General features: G+C 38.5%; 1 protein-coding gene across 1 annotated transcript in view; it reads right to left on the bottom strand.

Moving 5' to 3' along the window:
* USP34 (ubiquitin specific peptidase 34) overlaps positions 1-21,462 on the bottom strand; it is a 120,364-nt gene that overhangs the window by 26,105 nt on the left and 72,797 nt on the right. The window contains exons 37-55 of the mRNA XM_058800752.1: positions 19,037-19,161; positions 17,770-17,922; positions 16,639-16,743; positions 16,088-16,143; positions 14,570-14,690; positions 12,463-12,646; positions 8,563-8,726; positions 7,481-7,546; positions 6,148-6,294; positions 5,999-6,055; positions 5,824-5,901; positions 5,084-5,178; positions 3,993-4,165; positions 3,254-3,407; positions 2,489-2,567; positions 1,392-1,445; positions 1,201-1,296; positions 223-287; positions 51-126 (exon numbers count right to left, since the gene is read on the bottom strand). Coding sequence (XP_058656735.1) covers positions 51-126; positions 223-287; positions 1,201-1,296; positions 1,392-1,445; positions 2,489-2,567; positions 3,254-3,407; positions 3,993-4,165; positions 5,084-5,178; positions 5,824-5,901; positions 5,999-6,055; positions 6,148-6,294; positions 7,481-7,546; positions 8,563-8,726; positions 12,463-12,646; positions 14,570-14,690; positions 16,088-16,143; positions 16,639-16,743; positions 17,770-17,922; positions 19,037-19,161 — 2,048 coding nt within the window. The remainder of the gene's footprint in view (positions 1-50; positions 127-222; positions 288-1,200; positions 1,297-1,391; positions 1,446-2,488; positions 2,568-3,253; positions 3,408-3,992; positions 4,166-5,083; positions 5,179-5,823; positions 5,902-5,998; positions 6,056-6,147; positions 6,295-7,480; positions 7,547-8,562; positions 8,727-12,462; positions 12,647-14,569; positions 14,691-16,087; positions 16,144-16,638; positions 16,744-17,769; positions 17,923-19,036; positions 19,162-21,462) is intronic.

Below are 21,462 nucleotides of genomic sequence, written 5' to 3'. Positions count from 1 at the left end.
GTCAACAAGGAAACAGTTAAGAGAGGATGAGATCCTTTGGAAATCCTTACCTTTGCTGTCATCAGAGAAACCGCTTTGGGATCTGGTAGTGTACTTGGGATGCTACTACACAACTGCCACATAAACCTAGAGTCAGTAATTTTATTTGTTAATTAAAATAAACAATGATAATCTGCAAGAAGAAAAGAAGCATTAATATTACATTTTTAAAGAAAAACTTACCCAAAATATGTATGTTCAAAAATGTTCTTGTCTTGAAGGAACTGCATATTATCATGCCATATCCACTGAAGAAAAAATGCTACCATCAGATACAAGAAAGCAGTTTACTTCACTACTTAATCATGATTTTAAAAATATTTAAATGATTCCAAGGCTAAAAGCCACAAAATTTTTCTGTACGAAAAACTCTTTCTGAAAGCACTTTCTTTAGTTTTAAGGAATTGTTGCAAAGATGTTTTATTCATACTACAGTGAGTATTGGCTGTGCCTGCCATGGGACTGCAGAACAGAGCTTCAAACCTTCTCCTCTTTCTGTGGCCTCATTTTTACAACTTCATTATTCAGAGTTTTGGGCTAAAATTTTGAGAACAACAAGTTTAAAAAGAAGCACAGCTGAAGTCTAACCCAAAAATTGATGAGAACTTCTGATAAATTCCTAAAGAATAAGATTTGAATCTCCATCATTAAACCAGAACAGGATTTCTGCATCTCCCCTGTTCCTCTCTCTAAAGTGATGTTTTTGATCACATCAATTCATAGGGATTTTCACAGCAATATAATTTGAACATTTAACTCTGATAAAAATCTATTAATATTTTTAAGACCAAGAAGGATAAAAGCATGATCTGATTTGCTGGCTAGGAATGGAGAGACATTTTCAATTAAGAACCTAAAATGTGGCAGATGCTGAAACAGCCTCAGGCCAGAGGGAGCAGTGACATGGAATTTTTCAGGTGCCAAAAAAGGATTTATCCCATATACAGGACAGAATGAGAAAACATCTAAAATTCACATAAAATATAAATCCTAATTCCCTTCCTATCCCATGACCATCTCCTAAGGCAGACAGCAAAATGAAAGGACTGCCACCTTAGTGCTTTAAATTATATTTGTTTTCCTATGTTTATTCAGATTTTTGATATGTTTAGGGCCTCCTAGAGTGTTTTAAAATTGGTGTTAAAACAAATCAACTTGTACCTCCAGCAATTCTGATGAAACATCAAATTTGTAGTCTTTGCCATTTTCCTCCTCTGGCTCCATCCGTTTATAAAACAGCATGTAAGCACTGTGTGTCTTGGAGAAAAAAACATCTGTATCATTTTTGCTTTGAGAGAGAAATCATGAATTCAGAAATATAATCACACAACAAGGGTTTGGAAGACAAATACCTTTTCAAAGGAGAAGTCCATAAACTTATCAGTAACAGAATCATAAGTTTTTGTCTGTCAAGAAGAAAGCAAAACCATTAATTACAAGTTTTTTAATGCTTTAGTTTTTAACAGTTTGTGACAGTTCACTTGCACATTTATTTCATGATATTTATGAGGGTTGCTGACAATTTAGTTCCTGCTCAAAGCAATCTTCTTTCTTTTTTTCTTCTCTGGCCTATTCTGAATTTTCCAAGCTACTATGCAATACTCTGCCTCCATCCCAAGCAATTTCCTGGCTCATCCATCTCCCTGACACCTCTTCTTTACAGGCATCTAAAGGTATTTTATCTCTGTGCCAAACAAAGGAATTTTTTGGTTTTTTTTCAGCATATTGTCTTTCCCAGACAAGAGAAGTTGTCTTATGCCCAGGACTGCTTTAGTAAGATACTGTGCTATCCATAATGTGCTTTATATCCTGTATACAGCTATAAATAATGATCAATTCTGGCACAACCTGAGAACCTGAGTGTTGTTTGTATTAATAATGTGTAAAAATTATTAATACAGGCAGCAATAAAAGGCACAGACAAAGATCAAAATGCCTTTTTTTCCCCAGAATACACCTAAGCTTGAAGTAATGATTCCTTCATCAATGGTTGGAGCTAAGGAGCCACCACAAGCAAGGATTCCTAAATTAGCTCACTTTTTTATACCTGAATAAATGGGTATAATGTATAAATAAAGGGGTATCATACATATTATATATATATATATATATATATATATATATAATACAAAATGCATGAAATATAATATATATTATTATAAATGGGTGTAATATATATTTTATATTAATAAATGGGTGTAATGATTCCTAAATCAGCTTCAGACTCACTTTTTTATAGCTGAATAAATGGTATGATAAAAACCAGATTTAGTACAGAAATATCTCTTGTTTGGAGAGACACTTCACTAATTAACTTTGCTTCATTAGTAATACCTGCACTGTACTTCTGACAGCTTCCTTTAAAGGCTCATACAAAGAGCTGGGTTGTAAGAGGCTGTAACAGACACTGGGAGAGTTGAAGATGACAAAAATTTAAGGGATAACTTACAGTCATTTCTCCACCAAAGCATTCAGAAGCAAGCTGGGCAGAGTCAAAGGGTTTAACTTCAGCATCATTGAAAAGGTACCTGCAAGGCAGAAGAGGCTTTGAAAGATCTGCTGCTCATCTCCAGGGGCAAATAAAGCCTCATGAGCACTCCCAGTGACTCCAAGATTGAAACATTTCTATTCATTGCTATGTCTTGTTTAGATCCCAGCAAATGAAAATCTGGTCCCAAAGTCCTGTTTGGCGTTATTGGAAGTTCCTTCTTCCAGTTCTCTCTGGAGGACAGGAAGAGAGGAAACCTTGTCTCCCATGGCAGGGCTCCAGTGAGAAATGGGGATACCGCATCCAAAACCAGCAGGCAGAGCGTTCCCTGCTCTCCTCTGTCTCCCTCCTCCTTCCCATGCCCATGTCCCTCCCCTTCCCCAAATTCTCCAGCCAGAAATGTAGCTGGATCTTCATCCAAGGTACCAAGCAGATTTCAGGAAGGACAACCTAGGAAATCTTTTGTGCTGCAATAATTCCAATCTAGTTCCATCAGCAAGCAACCCTGTGTGCTGAGGCCAGCACAGCATTCCCTGCCACCCCTGTGTTTGAGGAACCACAAAACTCTCCTGGTTACTGATCTGTAGGCCAATAAATCAATAAATAACCTTACAACTATCAAATTCCAACATCCTGTGCTTTCCAGAGGAGCCCTGTATAACTGCACCTAACAAAGCCAACAAGCTTTAGTCATTAAAATATGGAAACAGAAATGGCCCAGCTCACCACTTGTTGTTCTTGTAAGCATGAGGATTGACAATGTCCCTGATAAAACTGTAGTAGTGGCCCCCATCTGCTGTTCCTGTGTGAACTGTCACACCAATCAGGTCGTACTCATAACTCTCAGTTTCCTTCAGATATCCACCATCTTCCTTAAAACCTGAAAGAATTCAACACCAGATGTAATCAGTTATTTCCTGGCTTGGGTTTAAAGACAAGTGCTTGCTAAGGGAGGCAAAAGCCTCCCCTGAAATGGAAAATGTAAACCCCCTCCATCCAAATTGCTATAAAATTTAAATTAAGAGGGCTCTCAGGCAAAAGATATGGGAGCAGGAATAACAGTTTGTTACTAGGGAAGAAAATGAAAAGATAAAATAAACAATGCAGTAAACTAAAACACCACCATCTTCCTTAAAACCTGAAAGAATTCAGTATCATATTCAATCAGTTATTTCCTAACACCCAAACTTCAACATTAGCAATAAACTGGATGCAATTACTTGCAATTCCTTTCATACTTTGTGAAAAAATATAAGATTAATTTGAATTAAAAAATACTTGGAAACCAAAAATTGGCTATTTTCCTTATGTGAAATACAGTGTGTGACTTTAGGAATGTAGGTTGATTAAAGGTATATTTGATTTTACTTGCATCTGTTCCGTACACAGGAAGGGAATATACAAATAAATACACAGTGTATAACACAGAGAACCAAAGCTTGCTGAATCCATTTTATGAGCAAACCTTCTTTCCTGTCATTTTTTCCCATGAGGAAATCTTCAGTGTAGGGTGTCATATCCAGACGTAAAGGGAATGAGAAATGGGTGTTGACTTTCTCCTTCATCATGGTCACCATATTAAATGTGTATCTCATGGTGTTGAAGCTTAAGATTCGAGGTAGTTTCTTAAAACATGCCCTGAAGATCACAAACAAACATGAGTTACAAAAGCTGAGGAGGGTGATTTTTCACAGAGATTTTAAACATTTATTTCAAGTGCAACTTTGGAGATCTGTTGCTAAGACATAAATATCAAATTCAGTGCCCCAGAGCAGGGCAGACTGGGTGGCAGCAGGAAGGTCAAATTTAGCCCATTAAACAATTCTGTTTATTCTGTCATTGTATCTTGGAAGAAACAGCAAATTTACTCATATGGCAGGAACCAGCTTTCTAAAACAGTTCATAAAATAAGCCATGAATGAACTCAACAATGCAAATCCCCTCACTGCAGGGAGTTACATCTTCCAAAACACAGAGGCACAACATCCCCTGCATAAAACCTCATAAAATTTCCAATAATGATTTTCAAGTAAGTTACTCTCTCACCCATGTCATTTAAAACAACAAGGTTTTCCAACTCTAACAAAGGAATTTCTTAGCTGCAACACCAAGACAACATAAAATTTTAATTTACTTTCTCTTTATAAGCAGACTTTGCAAAACATGGAAACATTTTTAAAGCTAGAAATTTTAGTTAAGAAATTCTGGGTGACATGAAACCTAAGCAATTATCCTGCATAATGAGTAACCCACCAACCTCTGAAAGCTTTTAGTATTTTAAACCCAGGACTAATGTTTCCAAAGGGGTTTTTTAATTCAAAAAGGTCATGAACATTTTCCTGTGTCTTTTGCTAAGATACTTTGGATTCTCTGATTTGGAAATTTGATTTCCTTCTAATTTCTGGTTTGCACAGGGATCCTTACAGGCCTACATGATATAAACTGAATTGAAGAGCAGAGTCCTGCTCCATCTGAAGGATTACTGTTATTCCAAATGGAATTCCAGGGATTTACTAAAAAGAACCATTAGGAATATTTCTTTCTCCCTGGCCACACCTTTTCTCAGCCCGCACTTTCTTCCCACAGTGAGAACATGTGTACATGTTGTCACCTTCCAAGGTGTCTTTAATAGTTACTTCATCAAGAGATTCCTACACAGAAAAAACAAAAAAAGGAGGTTATTCTGGATATTTATATCTTGTACCTGCTTTCCAAACCCCTCCCTTCAAATCTTGCTTTGAGTTTAATTAACATTTCCATAAGTTATGAAAATAAAGCCCCAAAATTTTTTACAGAAGAGTACACACCTGAACTAAAAGAGTTTGACAGGAAAAACAGTTTCTAACCCATATACAGAATTAAGGAACCAACTTAAAAATGGTGCATAATATTCCAAGCTGTCTCCAAGAATTCAAATCTGTTAAATTTAAATTTCAACTGTGAGAATAATGGTTGTTTAAAAAGCTTGAAAACACAGAATTATGTTGGTGTAAGCTTTAAATTAATTTCACAAACAGTAGTACTTGTAAATGTTAAATCTTTTGACATTTACAGTTCTCATATAAAATGACCCCAGCATGTTTAAAACAAGTAAATAGATATTACTGACTGTAAAACAACAGCCAATGACTATTGCTGGCTGCAGCTGATGGCACACAGCAGTGAAAAGCTGAAAATAAATTATCCCATAGTATCAACCTCAAAACACCCCAAAACTGGAGTGCAGACAAAAAGCATTGACATCTTTAGTGTGTGGCAGTGAGATGTGAGATTGATCTCAGCCTGGCACTACTCACATAAATATTCTTCATGTCTGCCACCTGGCACCTCACTGTGTAGAACTCCTCAGCTGTCTGACTCACATGCTCACAGTCCTGAACAAAGGCAAGAGAAAAGCCATGAAATCACTTTTTTTGGAGAAGTTAGGAAATAATTATCTTTAAAAGATCAGACTACAGAAGGAGCACTTACCAAAGAAACGACGTTGTTTGTGATAACACCTCCAAACAAACTTTTCACTGTGTTTTTCTGTGAAAGAAAGAATAAATAAATTCTGTCAAGGAAATTTGAGCAAATCCCTAAGTTCTCAAGCTCCCTTTTGCTCCCTCTTAATAACTCACCAGCTCTGGAGACATTTCCTCTATTTTTGTTATCAGGTCAGTGAAGAACTCAGTCATGTCCTTCTGCTCTCCAGTGTTCAAGGGCTGCTTATCCATGGTGTAGGTTTTACAGAAAGGCCTTGGGTTGTAGGCCTTACATTCACTTTCCTTTGGATAAAAAATATCAAACAACACCAAATCAACCCAAATCTCTTTCTTTTGAAGTTACACAGATGTACCCCACACACACATATGAGTATCTGTTTTAAAAAAGACATCTTTTACATACAATAATTTCCTAAATGTCTCAATATTTCTGCTGAAATGCAAAGCAGTTTTTAACTAATTGATAACCATTGTCATGATACCAGTGAGTAAAATATCATTAGTAGAAAAAGTATTAAAAATATTTAGGAAATACTTCATTAAATGAATCATTAAAATAATGATTTTAATGGTGCTGAAGATGTAACATGAGCATTTTCTATTTGTTTAGACACAAAATAAAATGTGAGAACATCAGCTTGTATTTATATATATATGGACATTGCTGACTAAAATCTTGCCAAGTGCTCAATTCTCATTCAGACTCCTCTATGTTTTCATCTGGTTTTCAACAGGATGTGTGCAGCCAGAGCAAAGAATGTGCATTCAAAGCAATTCTTTAGAATCCATCCCCACTGCACTGCCTTGCACACTGGGAATGCAGGACTCACTCACTCTGTTCTCTTTTAAGGATGTACAGCAAAGCAGCACCTCCTGTAAATACTGCCATTTTTAGAAAAAATAAAATATTGCCTTTTTTAGAAAAAATAAAATATTGCCTTTTTTAGAAAAAATAAAATATTGCCTTTTATAGAAAAAAAAAGCTTTCTCCAAGATTTAAATGGTAAGTCTTGCTATGACTTTCTGTTCCTATGTTATTTTATGCTTAATGAACACCTAATTTAATAATTTCTATTAATCACGAGAGGCACTACAAATCAAGATTCTTTTCCCCACCCATCTTCAAAGTAGTTGTGAATTTCTTACACAAAACCAGTGTCTGGATACTCAACTCTCCTCAGGTTTTTTCATTATTTCAGACTTGTTTCAGTGTTTTAACAGCAGTGAACATCTGGCAACTGCTTTAATTTTGTTCGATCCCAAAATTTCAAAATTTTGCTGCATTTCAATGGATGAATCTTTAAATATTGGGGCAAGGAAAATGCAAATCATAAAAATAAATTATTTTATTTTATCACCAGGGAAATTCCACCTCCCCAACACCTCTGTAATTCATTGATTCACCTGCACTATGTACAAAGAACCTCTAAAATAGGACACCTTCTACAATACCCTCTTTGACACCTACCATTAGATATGTAAACATCTTCTGGAGTTCCAGCAGAGTGGTCTTGTGTTTCATATCTTCTGAATACTAGCAGAAATTCATAAAAGAAGACTTGATCTTATTATTTTCCAAAAACATACATTAAACAGATGCAACAGCCAAATAAAAACCCAATTACTTTATTATGGACCATAAAGAAAAATGATTGCATACAGGAACACACAGTCTGTTATTTTCTATTTAGAATTTTTATACTTTTTTTACACTTTATTTGGCATGTCAACATTAAACCTGAGAATAAAATAACTTCACTTTCTAAAAATTTATTGCAGGTAGGAGCTTTTGGGGAAGTATTACAAAGTGTTAGTGGTTTTGGAATATTTTTTTTAAATTTACAGATGTTGTGAGGACTCTGAACAGCCCTCTCCATAATGCATTTTCTGAACAGACCAGTAATAAATATGTAATTTAAAATAAAATGTTAAATTAAACTCTCTTATTTGCTTTTTATTTGCATGTAAATCCAGAATTTACACGACAAGTACCAGCAATGAACAATAACAGAAAATGATGAGGTCACTGCCAATGAGGGTGTTTCACACATTCTATGTGATGTCAGGGACCAAAACGATATTTTCTCTCTCACAATAAAGAGATAAAAGTGATAATATTGAACTTCTGGAAGTCAACCAAAGTATGATAATTTACAGGGCCTGCTGTACTTCTGACAGCACGAGATAACGTGCTCTGGGACTTTATAAACATTCATGGAAAAACATTTCTTAACCAAACGACAAATCAGCAGTTAAGAAACAACAGACAACTCCCATAAACCCAAACCTGAATCAAGCTACTTGAAAGCAATAGAAATATGACTTTTGCAACATTTTATTTCGCTGCCACCTTAAGAACCTACCACATTAAATATTTAAGAAAAAAAAAACACTGAAAAGACACCAGCAAAAGCATCCAACTACACAAAAAGCAGACTAAACCCTGAAGAAATATTCTTTATCTAGATGTACGTCTTAGAATTCAACCTGTATTTTTTCAGTATCTGCACTGATTCTGAATGTGAATTTCTGCCCAAGTGCCCCACTCACCTTTGCAGTGAAGATTGCTTGCCTGGCCTCTGGGATCATGTAGAGCTGCTGGATGGTGGAGGCCAAGTAACACGTGGCTCCAAGGTTGGTTAAGCCCACAAACCTGCACTCAGCACGAACGTCATCGTGGGGCCAGTAATCCCACTTGTAAGGGGCATGGGAGGCTGTGGAGGCAGCAAGCACACAGGCAGGACAGCAGTCAGTTCAGAGGAAAATTGGCAAAAATCCAATGAAAAGTTGGATGTTCACACTAATAAAAAGTCACTGGTTATGCTCTGTACATTGTGGTGTTGTGAGGTCCTCAGGGGGGATGAGGTGAGAGATGAGAATCTGACTCCACGTTCTCAGAAGGCTGATTTATATTATATTATATTATATTATATTATATTATATTATATTATATTATATTATATTATATTATATTATATATCAATTATATATATATCAATTATATATATCAATTATATATATCAATTATATATATCAATTGATATATATTATATGTCAATTATATATAAATATATAATATATTATTATCAATTATATTACATCACATTACATTATACTATAATACATCACATTATATTATACTATATTACATTACACTATATTATATTATACTATACTATATTACATTACACTATATTATATTAGATGCTATTCTAAAACTATACTACAGAAAGAGAAAGGATACATCAGAATTCTAGAAAATAATTATAATGAAAGCTTGTGACTGACTCCTCAGAGTCTGACACAGCTGATGGGGATTGCTCATTAATTAAAAACAATTCTCATGGAACCAATCAAAGATGCAGCTGTTGGTAAATGATCTCCAGACCACATTCCCAAACAATCAGATAATTACTTTCATTCTTTTCTGAGGCTTCTCAGCTTCCCAGGAGAAGAAATCCTGGCAAAGGGATTTTTCAGAAAATATCATGGTGACAGTACATTTACAGGCAGGAGCCAGACTGTGCCTGATCTTTAGGAAAATGGATTCAATATTCCTGAGGAAAATCTTTAAAATCTTTGGATAGAGAGCAGCCTTCCTGCAACATCACTCTGGGCTGCAAGGGGCTCTCTGTGCTCTCCAAATGTCAAGTGAATCAGACTGAAAAAGCCATTTTCTTTTTCTTCCAAGCTTTCTATTCTCTGAATTTCATAGCAGAGATGGATTTCTTACACAGGGAGGCACCAGACAAGTTTGGCAGGGCTGAGTGACTCTTTCATGAGCCTTGTTCTGACATGGCTGCCAAGAAATCAGAAGAATGGCAAAGTTCTCCTCATCTGCCAGTCAGGAAGATGGTAACCAGCTTAGACAATCCTCCTTGGTATCCAAGAAGTTGGACACAAAGCCCTGCATGAATCCAGCTTTGCTATTCATCCCCAAAGATGTCATTCTCTGAAAGCACAGTGTGTTCCACCAATAATTCAGCACCTCTGCTGAAGTGCATGTTCAGGTAAAGAGGAAAAAGAATCCCCCAAAATTGTCTGGATTTATTTTACAATCCATAAAAGCTATGTGGGGTCCAAGACTTAAACTTTAAATCCTCAATTATTCTGTCACAGATGAAAGACTCATTAGGGATTCTTCTCAATCCACATCATCAGACAGAAATTCAGGAAATATCTGGCATCCTCACATCTTCAGAGACCAGACGCTCAGGACTTTCAGTTGCACAACAAATAATAGTTGTAATCTTCATTCTGGCACTGGCACCAAAACAACTATTAGCCCTGAAGCTCCAAGGAGGGAAGAAAAGAGCTTTAATTCTCCTGTTTCAGCAAACCTCAGTGCTGTGACCTCAGGTTACCTGGGCTGCTCAGCCAGTTGAAACAAAGCTCCCCTGCACATTTCACCTCCTAAAGGAGGTCACGAGCCTGGCAGAATAATCCAAAATTCCCTCCCTTGCCTGCAATCCCTAAATGACAGCATCCTAACTCACCCTTTGTGATGGAAGGGCTCAGCATCTCTGCCTGCCTGGAGCTCATCAAGCTCTAATTGCAAAGCAATCACTGACTCCTCTGTACTTCACAGAGCAGCTGGGAGGATCTTCCACCTCCTTCCATCTGACAAAGAGCATTCAGCAATTTGACAAGGACTTTCTCAGGATGACCTTGTGTTCCCCAGCCTGGGATTTTTTAAGTGACTGACTTCATTTGTGTAATAAAATTTTTCCTTCTCCATATGGATCTTAACTAGAAAGGCAAATTTGAGACTTCTTGATGTCTATCTTCTTTATTCCTCACTGTTGTTATAGAAACCAGATTTTTCTCAGGAAGAGAAGGGGAAACTTGAAACCAATCTTGTCATGCTCACATTCTATTTTAAGCAAACTAAAGCTGAATTTTTTCCTCTCAGAATGACCATGCATTTCTTTACATTCCACCTTGTGAGGATGCTCCTGCTCCACTGGTAACACCAGAAATGATCTTTAACTTGCTGGGAAGTGAAGCACCTCCTCTTTGAACTGAAGGGTTTTATCAGTCTTTAAAGAAGCAAAACTCCAAATACTGCAAGAAATTTATGAACAACAGAAGATACCTAAATGCACTCTTCAGTGAGATCATCCTGAATGAACTGGGAGCCCTCCCTGCCAAGAAAACACATTTAAAATCAAAGCTAGGATGGAAATTTCTACTATTTCCCTTAATGTTTCTCCTAAGAAGGATGGAGGGATAGGCCTAAGACTAAGATTTTTGAAGACCAGTAAGATTACAGATATAACAAAACGGAAAAGCCCAGTTTCAATAATCTTTGGATCACAGCAAGGGAACAACAAGCCCTTAAACAAATGAGGTTTCACAAGTCCTGTGCTGGGTGCACATCACAGAGACAACAGCACTGTGGCAGTTGAAATAAAATTAACATTCATGCAAGTGAGAAATGCTGGATATGGAGCAGGAGCACAGAGCAGATGGCTCTGGAGAACTTGGGATGAACAAACCATCTAGGAAAGAGTGTTTGGAAGAAAGTAACAACTGTGGTAAATGTTACAGAGGAATTACTGAGACTTGGAGCGAGGAAAACACTGATTGTTAAAAACAAATTACTTCACCTGGAGAGATAGAGACACCCTCAGCAGCAGATAATGTGCTCATAGCAAACATAAATATCCAATATTTTCATAAAATATATTCTTCATAATATTTCTTCTGATCACAGGAGACCTTGGAAGGCCCCAGGCATAAGAGAACAGAACACAAAGCATTATTATGATCAGATTTCTCTTTTGCTTGCTGAATTGTAAGGCACTAAAATCAATTCCACACATTATAATAAATTACAGAACCTCAGGTTAGAGAAATTTTAACTGGGCATGTGAAAGGAAATCTAGCTAAAGCTAAAAATGCATAATGAGGATTTGCAAACCAAAGATAAAATATTAACTAGCTGAAATGTTGCTGATTTCCATATTATACACAGGAACTGTGGCTCCAAAAGGCAGGAAGCATGGAAGCCAAGAGGCACAGCAAAACTGCTTGATGCAGATATCTGGGTACAGACTGAAGTCAACTGCAGTGATACCAGAGGCTCTGGAAACACCACAGGGCTGCTCAGAACTCCAATTCCTCCATGTGGTTTCTACACTTTGGTTTATGTATAAATATTCCATGGTTCATGTCAGAAAGGAAAAGGGAAATTAAAATCCAGCACAAGAGGGTGAAGCATGTAAAATCCAGTGTTCCCTGTGTGTACCTGCCATTTAACAGGACCACACACTCTAAATAATAATATTTAAGAACAGGTGATATGGAAATGATGATGGGATTTCATTGGTAGGTGAGCAAAAGATGCCAACACTAGTGTGACACTGCTCCAGGGGACAGGAGATAAACAGCAGAGCTGTGAATTCCCAGAGCAGGGTTAGTGGCCACAAACTCTCCAGAGGTTCTTACACTGCATGTGCTGAGCCATGACCCAGTTGTGGAGCAGCCTGTAGTTTTCCACTGAGCCTTTCACCATTTCCACCAGCAAGTCATAGGCAGCAGCCCTGGAGGAGTGGGACTTGCACTTGGGCTGTTGTCTGTCCTTCAGGCTGGGCAGCAAGAACAGCAGGTTGAAGATGTCCCTCAGAAACTCCTGGAAAACATGAAATTGGCACATTGAGCAGCCTGAATGTACTCTTAAAACATGAACCATATATCCACAATTTTCTAGGAAATTCTGTTGACTTTCTGGACCTTTATCATGCAGCATTTCTGACCTGAATACCAGTTCTGAATCACAAATTTCAACAATTCATACTGCATAAAGTGCACTGTAACCACATTATAGTGTAAAGAGGAACATACCAATAGGAAAAGAATCATAAAATATGATTGGTTTTATGATTGATAACCTGACAAACCATACATGGATTTTCAGTAACTTTTAGAACTACTTTTTCAAGCTTTTCTTAAGCTTTCCATACATCCAAACTACATAAACCTGACCTTTGCATTCCTCTATTTTAATTTCCATATCCTCCTCCACACTGCATTCTGTGAATTGAATTCTTACTCTCATTTAATCTGCAAGCTCTCCCTAAGTTAAATACACTTATCCAGTGGAACAACAGAAGCAGTCTCTTCAAATGCCAGCAGCAATGTCACATTTGGACAATCAAATTACCTTCAGGGCTGTTTTATAACAACAGAATAAACAACCAAGATATAAACAACATCATTAAACACCAGGGCCTACTCTTCAGCTGAAAAGGCCCAATAATAAGTTCTGTAGAGCCTACAGAAAAAGAATCAATCTAAAATTTTTCTTACACACAATTTGCCTTTTTTTTTAATGCTAATGCAGTTCTCAAAGATAAAATAAATAGTTTTAATATAAATAAAATAGTTTTAATATAAATAAATAGTATTAATATAAATAAATAGTATTAATATAAATAAATAGTTTTAATATAAATAAACAGTATTAATAGAAATAATTTTAATATGAAGAAAATAGTTTTTTAGCAAACTTCCCCTGCTTCACCACTTGTGCACCTTACAGGTGGAATGCAATAATCTTGTAACAGATCTCTGCCACTGCACAGGTGTGGAGTTCAAATTGTTACTTTTAGATCAGACTGCCCAGGATCTGGTCAAAATCAGCTGTTGTTAAGGACTTAAACCAGTTAATGCTGATCAATAGTAAAAACATTTAAAAACAAGAAATGAAAATAAATAAAACTTCAGGGATGGAAGAATGCCATTCTGGAATTACACAGAAAGGGAAGAAACTGTATGTGCTGCTTGTCACTAAAGGAATATGTGTGGGCTTGTCCATCATCCTAAGGCTAGAAATATGAGAAACTTTCACATACTGATCCCTGCAACCAAAATGTGGTGGCAAAGGCCCAGTTCAGATCTCTCAGGTGTCGGTTTCTCGGCTGTTTAGGTGTTCTGGAAAGGCCCAGGGATGGCCTTGAAGAGCTGACGCTTCAAAGGACGAGAAGAGACTTCTGATCTTGTCTCGGTCTCGGTGTTTATTAATTGTTTATCTAAAAGATTTTCTTTCAGCCCGACAGAGGTCTGCACAGCATGTCAGCCATGGGCACACTGCAAGCCCCCGGGGCGGTCACTTATCTTTATACCCGAAGTTACGTACACAATATTTATCATTTCTCCCCAATACCTTCTACCCTTATTAACCGGTGCACTTCTAGTAATAACCAATCCCAAAGTGCCACCATCACCACAGAAGATGGAGGCCAAGAAGAAGAAGAAGAAGAAGGACAGGACACGCCCCAATTCCTCCATCTTACTTCTTTAGACCCCCCTGTACAGAAATCCTAAACCCTGTGTCTTACACGCTAATTAACTTATCCCTTCACCATTCACCCAGTGAAATCCTCCCATCCTCATACAGGTGTCATCTCCTGTGTAGGATCAAAGTCCAGCCACCAGACACTTCTGGCAGCATTCCAGGACTCCCGAGCCCCCCAAGGGTGTTCTCGGCCACTCTGCACCTCCATCCTGAGGTGCTGAGATCCCACACTCAGGGGTGCTGCAGTGCCCTGCTCACCTGGCCCTCCCGGGAGAATTTGAAAGGCGGTTTGTGCTTGATGACACTGGTGGCGAGGCGCAGCAGCCCTGTGAGCCCATCGTCCTCGATGTTCCCGTCCTGGTGGTCCAGGATCTCCCTGCTGAGATGCACACACAGGAGAGAAGGTGTCACACACATGTTTTAGGAAAAATCCTCTTTTCTCCAGAGAAGCTGAGAGGCCTCAGGAACAAAATGTAAATATTCATTTACTGCTGCTGTGGAATGCAACAGGTGCATCTGGTATTGGTCTCATGGGGTTGTTTCTCATTAATGGCCAATCACAGTCAGCTGTCTGGACTGTCTGGTCAGTCACAAGCCTTTGTTACCATTCCTTTTCTATTCTTAGCCAGCCTTCTGATGAAATCCTTTCTTCTATTCTTTTAGTATAGTTTTAACAGAATATATATAATAAAATAATAAATCAGCCTTCTGAAACATGGAGTCAGATCCTCATCTCTCCCCTCATCCTAAGACCCCTGTGAACACCATCACAAGAAGGAATGTCACAGCTCTGCCCCAGTGACCATGCACCCAGTGCACACTGCAAACAATGGCTTATAAAGGGGAGGATACAATCTTCAACTCATCAGGAGAACTGGGAGGTTGGAACACAAGGTGGGGAATACACAGTATATAAACCAATGAAGGATTTCAAGGGAGGAGAACAGCTTGGCATAGGAAGGGCTAACAACTGGATGGGTGTTGGAATCTTCAGCTTGTCAAAGTGCCCCCGAGAAAAGTTGAAAGTGTCTTTTCCCAGTCTGGTGCTTGAAGGAGGAGTCAGGGCTCCTCAGTTCTCAGTCTCAGAGTTGTTTATTGTTTCTTATCTATAAAAAATTTTCTCCTGCCCTGCCCAGGTCTGTCCAGCAAGACAGTTCCAGACACTCTGCCTGGGTGGTGTTATCTCTTTATACTAAAAACTATGTGTACAATGTTTACAATTACTTTTCAACACCCATAACCCATGTTAGACAGTGAGCTTATATTCTAAACAATCCAAAAGTGCCAACATCACAGCAGAAGATGAAGGCCAAGAAGAAGAAGGAGAAAGGCTGGACATGCCCAGTTCCCTCCATCTTGCCTCCTGAACCCCCATACCAAAAACCCCAAAATCTACTTTTCCACCCTCTGATAACTTCACTGTTATTCTACTTAAACTGTTGTGGCTTGCTGGTCTTCATACAAGGTTGGTAATTTGCTCCACGGGTCATAATCAAACCCACAGGTGTTTTGGGCTCCTGAGCCCCCTGGCAGGGGTCCTGGACAGCCAGAGGGATGTCCTGGGTTCCCACAGATGGGGGGGAAGGAAGGGGGTTTGAAACTTGGCAAGGAAGTAGCTGAGTAACAAACAGATAAACGACACCTGGCTCAACTAAACAACAAAGGCAGGTGTGTGTCACTCTAAAAACGGGGAGAAAAACACAGAGACTACAAAACCACAAATCAAACTAAAAAACACACTACAACACAAGGGACACTGCTGGGGGCAAGGCTCACCTCCTAATGCAGTCAGCGAGGTGTCTGGCCAGAGCATCCAGATCCAGCAGGGTTGTCTGATTGAAAAGAAAGAAAATAGAACAAAAATGGGAAAGAATTATGGGCTTCTTTTGGAGGAAATGTTATTACTGCACACAGAAAAACAGAGATAATTAAAACTCATTTTCAGGCATGCCCTAAGGTAAGTTTTCTGATTTATGCTAAGTGTCTGTTAACTGAATTTAACTCTTTCAGCTTTAATCAAATACTTGATTAGCTCCTCCTTGGAACACACTTGAATTATCAACAGTGTAATTATCACAGATAATTACACTATTCCCATGTCTGTGACCTTCAACTAAGCTCACCTTGTGTGTTAGAACAACTCCCCTTTCTTGACCCCACAGAGTCACGACCTGAAACTTCCAAGAACTACTAAATACACATCAGAGTAAACTGGGAGATGGAAAACATCCAAGAGCTGCTCACAGTCCATCAGATGTTAAGAAAAAAACATCTGAAGACACAAATGAAAAGCAATAAACATTGATATGAATGCAAGGCAGACCTACCTGACTTGCATCTTTGACATGAATGTTATCAATCAGTTTGCACAGCAGCCAGAAATACTCCTTACAACCAGGTCTCAGCACAGCTTCCTCCTCATAATCCTCTATCTGTGGAAAGAAATTGCTTTTGTTCCCAAGTAGAACACAAAATAACAGCATTAAAATAGCACAGGGAAGCCAGTAACTGTGTTACAAGAGAATTACTTCCTTCAAGCCTCTAAGCTAAGTATAAGAACAATGTATTTTACAATGGTAACAGTGTATGCTCTGTTTTTCTTCTGCAATATTTATTCATTTTCTTGAAAAATTGTCAGGATGGTCTGCCAGACCTGTAAAAGATTTGTAAAATAGTGTGGAGTTCATCCCACCCACTGCAAATCACAAAATCTATGATTAGACTGGACAAAACATGAAAAACTTGGGCTGATTTCAATTAGTAAATACATCTCTAATTTAAAACTCTCCTGGATAAATATTGCAAGATCTTCTGTAGACTGTTTTAATTTAAATCTTTTAAAAATATCTGTGTACATGGACATGGAAATTTAAAAACAAGAGCACTTCCCAAAAGTTGTCCTGCATTTCTCCAGGCACAGCCAAGCTATAAATTACTGCAGTGTCACAGTTTAACCATTTTTGGAAAGTTTCTGGAAACATCTAAGCCAGAAGCCTTCATATCTCCATGCATCTGAAACAGTGTATCAGACACCACAATAATGTGCTACCATGTTTAGTTTTTATATTTTGTATGTATATATTATATATTAGATATTAGATTATTATATATTATATTGTTAAGGACTTAAATCCTTAACAACATATATTATATTAAATCATATATAGTATGATATGATACAACGTAATATAATATTTAAATGCAATAATATAATGTAAATAGTAAGATATTATTATATAATGAATAAAAATAATGAATAAAAATGTTATGTTATCTTATATAGTATTACATTATATTATATTAAATTATATGTTTTATATGTTACTTTTTAATAATAATCTTAATTTTTTACTTTTTAATAATTTTTTTTACTTTTTATATTATTTTAAAACTTTCACATTTTTATAGGAATTTGAAATTTATCTTTGAGAAAGTCTTGTGAGTTTTTAAGTTCTTACCCTAATTGGTTTCAGAGCTTGAGCATCAGGGAGGAATTTCAGCAAGGTTGATGCAGCCAGCAGCAGAAAGGAGCGATTGATGGAGTCTCCCCCATCCAGGCCAGAGAGAGACAATTTGTACAAACCATTGCAGGACTCGTGGCGAACTGCAGTCTAGGAAAAATAATGAAATTAACATGATTGCACACATTCTTTGCAAGATTTTTTTCTTTTGTATGTTTTTCCTTTCATAGGTACATAAATTCCTCTCATAATATCTAAGAGGTTATCAGGGTTGAATGTATTTTTCTCAAACAGGGATTACAAATAATGTGTATTTAAACTGCTTACAGAAAAATGCAAATTATACTATTCTAATTAAAAAGATGATTTGTTTGTGCCCTGTGTCTTGAGTTATGTATTTTCCATGGAAATTATTACAGTGACTAGAATAGAAAATATCACATCAGGCAAATCAAGGAAATCTATGTGAATCCTGGATTTACCCTTACTCTTTCAAAACTACTAATTAATTCAATTTCACTACAAAAACTATTTTCTTCTTCCTTTTATTAAGAAAAATATCCACAATCTAATCAACGTTTGGAAGTTTGCACTCTCTCATTTCCAGGGATTTTAAAGGGAGCCAGCCTGCAAGCTTTTTCTGTGCTTGAGTAATAAAACAAGAGGTAAGAATTACCACACCATGTCCACCTTGCACTTTTAAGCAATCACCAATAAATACAAAAAAAAAATTCCACTGTGAATATAACTGATGCAATTTTTAAGCTTTTATTCCATTTAAGCCTATAGAGCATCATTGGTCTAGCTTTAGTAAAAAAAATTACTAAAAGCTAGACCAATCTTTGGTCATGACAAAGATCTTGGTATCAATTCTCATTCACCTCATTTTGTGATTCTAAGTATAAAAAATAAATAGCAAAAAAAAAAAATCTAATAATGTGAAAAACATCATGGGGAAGTACATTTCAGCTAATTCAAGTCAGGTGGCATCACCCAGAAATTTCAACAAATTACCCAGAAATTTCAACAAATGGCAATGAAAAAATGACCTTCAAACAGAAGCCAAGGAGAAAGGTGAGGGTTTATAACCTGGTTTGTGACTGAACACAGAGGTGCCACCTTCCAGTGATCACTTCTCACCCAGCACTGCAAGGAACTGAAGCAGGTCCTGCCACTTGGAGCAGGAAACCACAAGCCTTGGATTGAATGGCAAGCCAAAGGTAATGACACTAATTAGGAATGCAGCAAGCTCCCATTGCCATACCTCTGGAATAAGCAGGGTGAGTTTCTTGAGCCACTCTTGCAAATGGTCACTGTCAGCCAGGCTGGATTTCACCAAGGAGCAGCAGTGAGCCCAGCTCACCAAGAGCCACATGGAATAGTGAGTGACTGCAGGAAGAGAGAAACCCCACATGGAACAGTGAGTGACTGCAGGAACAGACAAACCCCACATGGAACAGTGAGTGACTGCAGGAACAGACAAACCCCACATGGAACAGTGAGTGACTGCAGGAAGAGAGAAACCCCACATGGAACAGTGAGTGACTGCAGGAACAGACAAACCCCACGTGGAACAGTGAGTGACTGCAGGAACAGAGAAACCCCACATGGAACAGTGAGTGACTGCAGGAACAGAAAACCCCACATGGAACAGTGAGTGACTGCAGGAATAGACAAACCCCACATGGAACAGTGAGTGACTGCAGGAACAGACAAACCCCACATGGAACAGTGAGTGACTGCAGGAACAGAGAAACCCCACATGGAACAGTGAGTGACTGCAGGAATAGACAAACCCCACATGGAACAGTGAGTGACTGCAGGAAGAGAGAAACCCCACATGGAACAGTGAGTGACTGCAGGAACAGACAAACCCCACATGGAACAGTGAGTGACTGCAGGAACAGAGAAACCCCACCTGGAACAGTGAGTGACTGCAGGAACAGACAAACCCCACATGGAACAGTGAGTGACTGCAGGAACAGACAAACCCCACATGGAACAGTGAGTGACTGCAGGAACAGACAAACCCCACATGGAACAGTGAGTGACTGCAGGAACAGACAAACCCCACATGGAACAGTGAGTGACTGCAGGAGGAGACAAACCCCACATGGAACAGTGAGTGACTGCAGGAATAGACAAACCCCACATGGAACAGTGAGTGACTGCAGGAATAGACAAACCCCACATGGAACAGTGAGTGACTGCAGGAACAGACAAACCCCACATGGAACAGTGAGTGACTGCAGGAACAGACAAACCCCACATGGAACAGTGAGTGACTGCAGGAAGAGAGAAACCCCACATGGAACAGTGAGTGACTGCAGGAGGAGACAAACCCCACTGTAAACCACACCTGTCTAGAGTCAAACATACACTTAACAAACCTGTTGGCTCCTTAAACCTGACCTCCAGCACTTATTTCCCTCCTAGCTGTGCATTACACACCATTTATCAAGGTAACTCCAGCACCCAAATGTGAGCTTCAGCAGAACAGACTGGCTGCAGCTCCTCAGATACCTGAGAGTGCAGGTCCCAAGAGACCCTTACTCACAGCTCCTTAAGGTTTCCTGATTCGTGGACATCCCTCTCATGATCCCACACTGCTGCCACTGCCATCAGGTGACCAAAGCAGGCAGCCAAATTCAGAGCTGCCCCTGAAGGCTGAGCACAGGCACAGAATTGCAGCCTTTTACTCTGATTTTGGCTTCATCACACCTGCCAGTTCTAATGGGTGTAAGCACAGCAAGGGCATCCTGGGCAAAAGGGCTGCACAGCCCAAAATGACATTTACTTCAGTAACTGGCAAGACAAAATCTCTCCTGGCACTAAGGATACAAAAAAACCTGAGTTTTACCATCACATCTGCACATTTACTTCCTGTTTTGTACTAATTTCTGTGACCACGTTTGTGTTGCCCCAAACAAAAGTTCCATTGCAATCACCTTGCAGCCCCCAAGGAACTTTGGAAATTCTTGGGTAGTGTCTTTGTAATGAAATTAGAACGATAATTTTGCAGTGCTTCAGACTCCATCCAGTGCCACCTTTCCTCTGTAATAAGGCCAGCATGCTGTCCAGGACTACACTTTCAAATACTCCATTTTTGTAGGAATTATCAGCAGAGAAACCATTCTTCATCTTTCATTATTTAGGAGAGAGACTGCCAGCAGCAGGAGCCCAAGCACAGACCTATCAAATGAATGGCAGTAATTTCTGGGGCCAGTATCTACTGGGATTTATTCCCAGTAAACAAGGCCTGAACACTCAATTACAGATGTGTCCAGGGGTGTCCAGAACAGTTTTTTATGGAATAGGACCCCACCTGTCTTGCCAATGAAGCTTTTCCTCATGGCAGAATAAAGCTGCTCCTGGAATAAGGTCTAAATTTAACTTTTCAGGTGCAGCCAGAGTTTATTCCTGGTATCTCCCTCAACTTCTACTTAACTTCCACCTGAATTTCCTATTTTCTTCTTTGCAAAGTGTGACATTTCCATAGGATCCTGCCTGCACATCTCTGCCATTGGTTATTAATGCAGGATAAAGTGCTGTATGGGACTTGTCTCAATTTGCTGTTCTCCTCATTGATGCAACCTGAACTGAAAAGTCTCACATGGAATTTCTGCCACAAGCCCAATAAGAAATGTTTTGGCAAGAGGGAAGCAGCTGAAAACCTCACTGAGCAGAAGA

This window comes from Ammospiza caudacuta, chromosome 3 (assembly GCF_027887145.1).
Source record: "Ammospiza caudacuta isolate bAmmCau1 chromosome 3, bAmmCau1.pri, whole genome shotgun sequence".
Classification (NCBI taxonomy): domain Eukaryota; kingdom Metazoa; phylum Chordata; class Aves; order Passeriformes; family Passerellidae; genus Ammospiza; species Ammospiza caudacuta.
The sequence above is the reverse complement of the archived record's forward strand: the minus strand, read 5'-3'. Positions and strand labels throughout refer to the sequence as shown.